General features: G+C 34.7%; 1 protein-coding gene across 1 annotated transcript; it reads left to right on the top strand.

Moving 5' to 3' along the window:
- The first annotated feature begins 256 nt into the window (after window positions 1-256).
- On the top strand, window positions 257-1,737 carry LOC136832017 (KRAB-A domain-containing protein 2-like). Its single transcript, XM_067092503.1, has 2 exons — window positions 257-354; window positions 687-1,737. Exons 1-2 carry the CDS (start codon window positions 257-259, stop codon window positions 1,735-1,737), a joined length of 1,149 nt encoding a protein of 382 aa, XP_066948604.1.
- Window positions 1,738-11,334: the final 9,597 nt, after the last annotated feature.

Below are 11,334 nucleotides of genomic sequence, written 5' to 3'. Positions count from 1 at the left end.
AGTATTTTGCCAAATGTTAACAGATTTTTTTTTGTTCCAGTGGCATGTCGGACTTTAAAGAACAGTTTGAGCAGAAGATTCGAAATTCTCAGACTAAGACTAATATGAAACACTTCTTGTTTACGAGCTGAAATCGTGCAGTTGGGCAAGGAGGAGGGCAGTTAAACCAGATCTACCAGCTCAGTAGCAACTACCGTCTCGCCCACCTCATCTTCCCTGCTACTGCAGAGGTCTGTCGTACCAACTCACAAGTGGCATGTCGGACTTTAAAGAGCAGTTTGAGCAGAAGTTGGACAACTTATTACAGTCTAAGAATGACAATGTGGTCATTCCTCGGAAAGAGAAACGTGCACAGTGGATAGCTCAGCTGCTTAAAATTGAAAAGGAAGGGCCTAAAACCAGCGATGACTATAATATGAAAAAAAGATTCGAAATTCTCAGTTGGTGACGATGACCGACTTATTCAGAAGCGTAAAGGATTGGAAACTGAATTTAAGTTTATAGTGTGCTTTGAGGAAGTTCATCAGGCCATTTCGGTCGCGCATTCAGCTGTGGGTCATGGCGGTGAAAAGAAAACTTTCAAAGAAGGACAAAAGAAGTGGGCTAATTTGACTATGCAGTGCTGCCAGATGTTCATAAGTTTTTGCATTGAGTGTCAAGAGAAGAAAAACGCAGAGTACATAAAGGTCTGTGGTGAAGCCTGTTAGAAGCGAGACTATTTTTTCTCGATGCCAAATTGACTTGATCAATTTTCAAACATTACCTGATGGGGAATTTAAATATATTCTGACCTTCATCAACCATTTCAGCAAGTTTTGTGTGCTGCGGCCCCTTACATCAAAACGAGCTGAGGAGGTTGCTAACACGCTTCTCCCAATATTTTTGACATTTGGCGCACCCCTTATCCTGCACTCGGATAACGGGAGAGAGTTTGTGAATGCCGTTATATCAGAGTTGTCTACGCTCTGGCCTGAACTTAAGCTCGTCACTGGTCGGCCGCGCCACCCACAAAGCCAAGGTGCAGTTGAAAGATTGAATGGAGTCATTCAAGACAAATTAAAAATTTGGATGCACGAAAACAAGTCCAGCAGGTGGAGCGTTGGGGTCCACTTTGTCCAGTGGCAAATAAACATTTCGGAACATGAAACCATAAAAACAAGTTTGTTTAAAGTCATGTTCGGGATCGAACCCAAGGTAGGCCTAGCATCCACTGTTATTCCACCTAATATGCTCGGCAATATAAGAACTGAAGAATATTTAGACACCATCCTCCAAAATGAAGCCGAAGAGGAACAAGAAGGAGAGGAGGAACAGGAAGGAGAAGAGGAACGAGATGGAGAAGAGGCGCCGCAATTCGCTGAAGCTCGGCAACTGGCTGCAGCCGGCCAAGAAAAAACCGCACTTAGAATGAAAAGGAGAGCGAAACACCTCTTAAGTGCCCTACAAGTGGTTGACAACGCGACGCTGAAAGTTCCTGGTTGTGGTACTGCAGAGAGAGACGAGGACCTGCACCAGGTAGGCTGCAGAGAAGGACGCTTAACCACCCGGTACACGGCAGCTGATATGGACCCCGTTAAGGAGAAGCTCCTCACCCCAGATGAGGTTCCCGACGTTGAAATGGCTTTGAGAACCGCTGTAACCAGGTACACAGGAGGCCAAGGGTATGTGAAGTGTGCCTGTAAAACAAATTGCACAACTTCCAGATGCTCCTGCACAAATAAAACTGTTAAAATGTAACTTCGTTGCCACCCTGGTCGTTCTTGTAGCAATATTTAAGTGTTAAATAGTGTCAATCCCTTTTAGTTTGAACAATAAATACTAATAAATACTAATTTTAGTTTGAACAATAAATACTAATTCTCTTTGATTTTGTTTCATTCTGAATAAAATTGTGTACAATCGGCAAAATGCTGTTGCTTTTTTTTTAAAAATGGCAAAATTTTTGCCATATGTGGATAATTATCTACATTTGGCAAGCGCAATTTTCAAATGTGTACATTTTGCAACTTTATTAAAATGTACACAAAATTATCCACATTTTTTTCCATATATATATATATATATATATATATATATATATATATATATATATATATATATATTTATATATATTTATAATACAGTCTCGGTAATTGGACTACTTGAAATCTTAGCTTAATGATAAATAATATTGCCAAGACCAGAAGAACATTCTTTATTACAAGCTTTGAGGTATAAAACCTCATCATCAGGCTGAAAAAAACTGACAAGGATGAGAATCAATAAAATTACAATAAAATGAATTGTCATAATAAATCTTCAGCAAAAATACTAACGAAATATAAAATGAACAAGTAAATACAAACTAAAAAGGGTGAGACGTAAAATAACGAAAAATTAAAAACACAAACATAAAAATATGAAAATAAAACTATAGTGAAATGTAAACAAACTACCACTCACAAAGTAAAATATTTAACGACCTAACTGAGTACCTACTATGAAATTACACGATAGCTAGTTGAATACCAGACGAGTTGTTGTTCAATTCCGGCTTCATTTTTTAATAGTCATGACTCTGAAATTAAAAGGTCCAGTCTATTTGAACAAAAGACAGTACCCGAAAATCCAGGTCAGTGAAAGGATGGTCCTGTGCTAAACTGTGTTCTCTAATGGCAGAAAAGGGTGGTTTGGAAAGGGGAAACCTAGTTCTAATAGAAAGACCTCTGTGTTCCAAAATTCTGTGTCTGAGCCAGTGGGAACTAGATCCCACGTATCGCAGACCACACTGCGAACAAGTGAACAAGTAAACGACACAGGAATTAAGGTCCACAGGCAGAGTAGGCTTTTCTCAAAAGTGATCTTATTGTAAAGGATTACAGAAAACAAACCGGAAACTGATTTGAGGGAAACAATGCTTAAGAATTTCTTGTAACTTTTTTCGGACCATATAGCTACTATGACCAAGGTAAGGCAATTTAATGTACTTTACATCTTTACTAGCAGTACTGTTGGTCTGGGACAAAACTTTTCATTTAAAAATTTTTCAGAACTTTGTAAAATACAAAAATGGGATATGAGTTTTCAGAAAAGTAATTCTGGAGGAAAACCATATCTTGATGAAATAAATTAAAATCACAACAAACATTGTAGGCTCCTATTAATCAAAGTGCGTATTGAGTTCATCTTATACAACTCATGAAAAACTGAGGTAATTCAATCCCAAGCCAGTAAAAGTACTTTTCCTATAAACAGAGGTCTCAAATTTAAACAATACTATTTCTGTATACCTGTACATCTAAAATGACAACTTATTATCCTGTTCCGTCTCACAAGTAAAAGAAATGTTAGGGTGACGAGAATTAGAATATTCAAAAACAAATCAACATGTGATAATTATTTAAACACAAGGAAAGTATCATCTACATACCTACGGTAATACAAAGGTTTGAAAGCACTAGGCATTCAGACATCCAAATCCTTTCACAATAACCCATGAAGCAATCCGCATATACAGGTCCAAGGAATTTACATATCTACTCCATCTATTTGATTATATAATTTACCATCAAAAGTAAAAATGCCATCAGCTTTTTTACTAAATGTAATAATTTTTGCCAAGTCTATTTTATTAAGTCCAAACACTGATAGATGGTTTTCACATATATTATTAAGAATAATGTCGGTTGTTTCTTTTAATGGGACATTGGTGAAAAGAGAGGTTACATCGAAACTAGCCATTACAACATCTTGGTTAAAATTGAAAGATGCTTTAACAAATTTGGAAGAATTAGATATTTAAATTCCTAAAGTTAGAGGGTTTAAAACTGGAACCAAAAACTTAGACAGGTTATAACTAAAAGTACCAATTGAGGAAATAATAGGTCTTAAAGGGTTACCTATTTTATGTACCTTAGGCAATATTTAAAATAACCAGGCTTAGACCCTGAAGCAAATAAAGAGCTATATGTAGCTTCCCCAATCTTTTCTCAGACCTCTAACAACCTATTTAGTTTGTCTTTAATTTCAAAATGTGACTCCAATATCTACATTTAAAATCCTAAATTTTGTATTGTCAGAGAGTATTTCATTAATTTTATCTAAATAATCAGACCTATTCATTAATACAACACCCTACCTTTATCTGGCTTGGTAATAACTATACTATTATCGTTCTTAAGGTTACGTAAAATATTGATTCTGTCTTTATTTAACTGATTACACCCTCCTTTTTCGATTAAAATTTTTGTAGGTATCGTTTGCAATTACGGAAATTTTGTTAAAAAGTGAAGTAAGGGTTTTACTGTACAAAAATGTCAACAGCCTTTCAAAGTTGAACATAGTTTTTCAAAACTTAAGAAGTTAAAGAAATTGAATTTCATGGGGATCAAGGCAAAATCAAGACCAAGAGAAAGAACTTCCTTTTCATCTGTTGTTAAATTTGTATTTTACAAAGTTCTGAAAAATTTTTTAAATGAAAAGTTTTGTCCCAGACCGGTGTACAGTACTGCTAGTAAAGATGTAAAGTACATTAAATTGCCTTACCTTGGTCATAGTAGCTATATGGTCCGAAAAAAGTTACAAGAAATTTTAAGCATTGTTTCTCAAATCAGTTTCCGGTTTGTTTTCTGTAATCCTTTACAATAAGATCACTTTTGAGAGAGAAGCCTACTCTGCCTGTGGACCTAATTCCTGTGTCGTTTACTTGTTCACTTGTTCGCAGTGTGGTCTGCGACGTGGATCTAGTTCTGCTGGCTCAGACACAGAATTTTGGAACACAGAGGTCTTTCTATTAGAACTAGGGTTTCCCTTTCCAAACCACCCTTTTCTGCCATTAGAGAACACAGTTTAGCACAGGACCATCCTTTCACTGACCTGGATTTTTACTGTCTTTTGTTCAAATAGACTGACCTTTTAATTTCAGAGTCTTTGACTATTAAAAAGATGAAGCCGGAATTGAACAACAACTCGTCTGGTATTCAACTAGCTATCGTGTAATTTCATAGTAGGTACTCAGTTAGGTCGTTAAATATTTTACTTTGTGAGTGGTAGTTTGTTTACATTTCACTATAGTTTTATTTTCATATTTTTATGTTTGTGTTTTTAATTTTTCGTTATTTTACGTCTCACCTTTTTTAGTTTGTATTTACTTGTTCATTTTATATTTCGTTAGTATTTTTGCTGAAGATTTATTATGACAATTCATTTTATTGTAATTTTATTGATTCTCATCCTTGTCGGTTTTTTCAGCCTGATGATGAGGTTTTATACCTCGAAAGCTTGTAATAAAGAATGTTCTTCCTGGTCTTGGCAATATTATTTATCATTATATATATATATATATATATATATATATATATTGTAACGACCCGAGTGGGTCGTTATGCAGGTTCTTTAACATACTCAGGACGGGGCTGTCATGACTGACGGCAGATGCAACAAACAAAGGAGGAGAAAACAACAAAAACAATAAAGTAAGCTTAATATTAATTTATTAAGGCAAGTATTTACAAGTGAGTCAGGTCTGGTAAAAAGATAAAAACCATAAGTACAAAAAAAAACCAATAGGCAGCACAAAACAAAATAAAGTTAAATAAATGATTAACGTCCTAAACAAAAGGTAGCTTAAAATTTAAATAAAAGGCAAATAAAACAACAGCAGGCAGAAAGAGAAAAAAACCAAACATAAGTCCTCCATTGGGGCACCAAGACAGCCCTCAGCTGCGCAACAGGGACAAAAACCCACCGACCAGAATACCCCGATGGAGACGTCAGGACAGCCTTACGCTGTCATCAAAGATGAGCAGCTCGTGGTCACACGACAACTCATGGTCACACTCCACCTCTACGTCGTGCTCCACTTCGTATGCGTGCTCCAATTTGCTGCTCAAAAACTCGACCAACGTCGACTCCAAAAACTGCCTGCTGCTGCTGCCACTGCCGCTACTTTCGCTGCCCTACCAGACCCGACTGACGAAAGAAAAACAGCAGCTCACCGACGAGAACATCAAAAAAAAACTTGAAGGTAAGGAGGCAGCAATCCACAAAAGGGGAACGAGTGGGGAACCAGCAGTTCCCGCAAAACCATCGCTTAACGTGACACATATATATATATATATATATATATATATATATATATATATATATATATATATATATATATATATATATATATATATATATATATATATATATATATAACGCCCAATTCTTGTTAACTTCTCGAATTATTCGCGACTTTTTTGATGTGCTTGTAACTACGAAGCCGTACATCCAGACGCAAGATATTGAAGACTGTGATTGCCGGTCGCGGGACACGAACCCGCGTCGCCTTAACCACAAGGAGGTCACGTTGCCGACCTGACCACGATTTCTTGCGTCTGGATGTACGGCTTCGTAGTTACAAGCACATCCAAAAAAGCGTGAAGAATTTGAGAAGTTAAGAGGGCATTGTGGCTATTAGAATTACATATGTGTCTGGTAAAAGTGACCAGTAGATTACTACACACATATATATATATATATATATATATATATATATATATATATATATATATATATATATATATATATATATATATATATATATATATATTTATATAAGCCTAGTCCTAATTGAGGTAGCAGTCTCTCTCTCTCTCTCTCTCTCTCTCCTCTCTCTCTCTCTCTCTCTCTCTCTGTTCATCTTTGTTATATATTATTATTATAAATAACGTTGCAATATTACTGTCTGTGACAGTGAATTTATTCTGAAGAAAGAAAGCACTCTGGGATTTAATTAAAAATGGTTTCAGTTTCCTAAATAATAATAATAATAATAATAATAATAATAATAATAATAATAATAATAATAATAATAATAATAATGCGTCGTGCAACTGGAACAGCTTCAAAAGTTCAAGCGCAGATGCAGTGCATTACTACCTTAATAATATTCTCCTTGCATTTTAATACAGTTTTATCTACTTATTAATATGTTTGTTCTCTTTTTTTTCTTTTTTAATAAGTGAGTGGGATCTCTTATTTCCGTATTTCCCTTTATTTCCTCTTGCTTCTTCCTAATGGACAACTTAATAATACTCTTTGGAAGCCTGAATTCCAAGTCAGTGGTCCCTTTGGTGGGCTCGTTCCACATGAACAGGGTTCTTCATCTTCTGAATAATAATAATAATAATAATAATAATAATAATAATAATAATAATAATAATAATAATAATAATAATAATAATAATAATAATATGCAGGGAGTAGACCTTCCTTAATTCATGTTTTTGTTGAAAATGAAGGCAGTTTTCAACGAATTAATCTTATACAGGTTTTTTTCATTCTCCTGACAATTCGTATTTCTGGCTCAGCTAGGTTGTTGAGAAGAATTCCAATATTCGTATTTGTCTAAATTGGGATATTTGTCAAAGATTGTTTTATGAAAATAGGAAAATGAATTGTCAGGAGAATTGTAAAAACCTTTATAAGATTAATTAGTTAAAACTGCCATTATTTTCAACATAATAATAATAATAATTAATAATAATAATAATAATAATAATAATAATAATAATAATAATATAATAATAATAATAATAATAATAATAATAAGATAAAGATTTGGCTCTCAGCTGATTCCAAAATAGATAAAATTGTATTAAACTGCAGGAGAATAGCATTAGGTTAGTAATGCTCTGCATCTTTGCTTGATCTTTTGAATCTTTGTAGAAGAAAATCATTTTTTTCCATAAATGGCCATAACTCTCAAATAAATCCAGAAGTAAACAAAACAGATTTTCCAGAAAATAGACACAAGTTAATTCAGGTGTTAGAGAAATACAGAAATGTAATAGTTATAGAAGGAGATAAACTAGGAAGAACAAATATTCTGCAACATGGAATTTTGTTAGATGAAGGAGCCAAGCATTTTTTATTCCTAATTGCAGATTACCAATAAGCCAGAGACCCATAGTTGGCAATTTGATAGAGGAAATAAAAAGAGATGGAGTAGTGTTAAATCCCAACACAGTTCCAGATAGAATGCCGATGCCGGTAATCCAAGATATGTTAGCTCAATTAGAGGGACTGAAGTGTTTTCATCCTTAGATTTGCTTAGTGGATATTGGCAAGTACTCTAGATGAAGAATCGAAACAATTCAGTCTTCAGCACACATAAAGAACATTTACAGTTTGAAGTAATGCCATTAGGACTCACATCAGCCCCATTAACATTTGTCAGATTAATGTTACAAATTCTAAGAGATATAGAAAATGTTGCAGTATACTTGGACGATGTAATTTTTAGCAAAGACTTAGAAAGTCACCTCAGAACATTAGAAATGGTCCTAGAAAGATTAAGAATTGCAGGACTAAAAATAAAATTAAAGAAATGTCAATTCTGATGAAATCCTCAGAATACTTGGGTCACGTAATTAGTGAAGATGGATCAGGCAGGCAAGTAAAATAAAGGCAACAATTGATTACCCACTCCAACTAATTTGAAAGCATTAAGAAGGTTCTTAGGTATGGTAGGTTATTATAGACTTTTTATAACTTGTGTCTATTTTCTGGAAAATCTCTTTTGTTTACTTCTGGATTTATTTGAAAGTTATGGCCATTTATGGAAAAAAAATGATTTTTCTTCTACAAAAGCTTCAAAAGTTCAAGCAAAGATGTAGAGCAATACTAACCTAATGCTATTCTCCTGCAGTTTAATACAATTTTATCTATTTTGGAATCAGCTGAGAGCCAAATGTTTGTCTGATTCATTATTATTATTATTATTATTATTATTATTATTATTATTATTATTATTATTATTATTATTATTATTAAAAAGGATGGCTGTATTATGCAAATTTATCTTATATAGTGTCTTTTCTATCCTCCTTATGATTCGCTTTTCAGGCTCAGCGATGTTAGTCAGTAACTGGCCGATATTCATGTTGGAAAAGGACAGTGTGCGGAATATTGGAAGTCTTTTATTAAAATATTTGTTGACTCCAACAAAAATATACATCTGGTTATCTATTACAAGAGCAGAAAGACGAGCAGCCTGGTTATGAGCAACAACCCAGCCCCCTCAGCAGGACCCCTTGAAGAAACCAACGTGGTATACCGGTACTATGCCCCGTCCGAGGATGCCTCGGTTCTTACATCGGTATGACCACCATGCGTTTCTCCAAGAGGATTTCTGCCACGCCCAAGAGGGGCTATCTTTAATCATGCCAGGACCGTCCATAACCAGAGAATAGCAAGAAAAGACATAATCACGAACATCGAAAATTATTGACCAAATTACTGACCACCGCCGCCTACGCCTTCTTGGAAGCATTGCACATTGGGAAGGAGAAACCAACACTCAACATTACGCAAGAAACCTTTCTCCCCACGGCAGCCAGGAGACATGCACCGAGCGATCCCCATAGCGTACGAGCAAATCAAAATTCTGGCGTCCGAGGATCGAAATCTCTTCTCTTCATCCTCAGCACTACAACGCCGCCCGCACGCAAGACGAAAACAGAACTTTGACTTGATGAGAAGGCCCGCCCGAGGGTACATGCCCGGGCAGCCAATCATAATTCAGCACCGATCAAGACCCCTATAAATACCAACCTGAGCACCTCGTTTCTTCAGACCTTCTGCAACCACGTCCAGAGGATGACCAACGAGCTGGTCGAAACATGTCGACGGTACCTGGCAATAGAACCTGAACCCAGACGAACGATTTCTGATTGGATATTTTAATAAAAGACTTCCAATATTCCGCACACTGTCCTTTTCCAACATGAATATCGGCCAGTTACTGACTAACATCGCTGGAGCCTGGAAAACGAATCATAAGGAGTGATAGAAAAGACACTATATAAGATAAATTCGCATAATACAGCCATCCTTTTTTAAGACCTGTTTAAAAGAGGGTCTACTTATTATTATTATTATTATTATTATTATTATTATTATTATTATATTATTATTATTATTATTATTATTATTTTGTTGAAAATACTGGACATTTAAACATGTTGTATTGAAAATTGTTTTTTGAGACCCTCCTGATATTCCATTTTCCTATTTTCAAAAACAATCTTTTATCCCAATTTATTACTTAATATTGAATTTACCCAAAAAACCTAGCTGAGCCAGAATTGAATTGTCAGGAGAATGAAAAAACCTCTATAAGATTGAAAATATTGAAAACTTTATTTTCAAAAAAACATTATTAAATTAGGTCTATTATTATTATTATTATTATTATTATACATATTATTATTATTATTATTATTATTATTATTATTATTATTATTATTATTATTATTATTATTATTCAGAAGATGAAGAACCCTATTCATGTGGAACGAGCCCATCAAAGGGACCACTGACTTGGAATTCAGGCTTCAAAAGATTATTAACCCTTCTTTGACTATTCACTTATATATACTCTTATGCTGTGGTTTTGATGCAGCACTCCCTGTTTATGTGTGAGTTGTAGCATAAACTCATGATTTTGTGTTCAGATACGCATATATTAAAGAGAGTTAGCGTAGGTAAATGATTGCACTCTGTGTAGTTTATAAGAAGGGACTTATGCGTGGGGAGAGAGAGAGACTGAGAGCCCTTGTTCACTGTGCAGAGGCGCAATTTGTTAGTCAATTTTCAAAACTGCTGAAGCAATGCATTCCACTGGGACTCGATCAAAACACTGTGGTTAGACCAATCGTTAATACAGACATATCAACAGTGTTAAATAGTGACGAAACATTAAATGCAATTCAAAGGGACATTAAATCAAACCTACAGAAGGGTGATAATAACAGTGTTATTTACTTGTTAGAAAAATTAAAAACAAAAATAGACAAAACAGCGAAAACAATATCAAAGATCTCCCTCTTGCCCTTCACTGGAACTGCTTCGAACACATGATATGGAGTTGCAACCGAAGCAAATGTAGAACCGGAGAAGATAGAAAGAATAGACAGACTAGAAAAGTGATGGAGAACATAATAGAGAACACTCATAAATAAAAACAATTGCATCACAATATATATATATATATATATATATATATATATATATATATATATATATATATATATATATATATATATATATATATATACTATATATGTGTGTGTGTGTGTGTGTGTGTGTGTGTGTGTGTGTGTGTGTGCTCGCGTGTGCGTATGTCTGAGTGCATTTTTATGGTGAATCACAGTTGTGAAACACTTGTAGGTGCATGGGTGTAGGGAAGAGTGTGCGTCATGTTTTGTGCACAGGTGTCCTGTTATTGTCTTCTGACTCTTTCGTTATTAAATTGAACTTTGCGTGATTAGAACCAGTGAACATTATAGAATATAATAAACAGTTTCC

This window comes from Macrobrachium rosenbergii, chromosome 49, assembly GCF_040412425.1.
Source record: "Macrobrachium rosenbergii isolate ZJJX-2024 chromosome 49, ASM4041242v1, whole genome shotgun sequence".
Taxonomy (NCBI): domain Eukaryota; kingdom Metazoa; phylum Arthropoda; class Malacostraca; order Decapoda; family Palaemonidae; genus Macrobrachium; species Macrobrachium rosenbergii.
The sequence above is the reverse complement of the archived record's forward strand: the minus strand, read 5'-3'. Positions and strand labels throughout refer to the sequence as shown.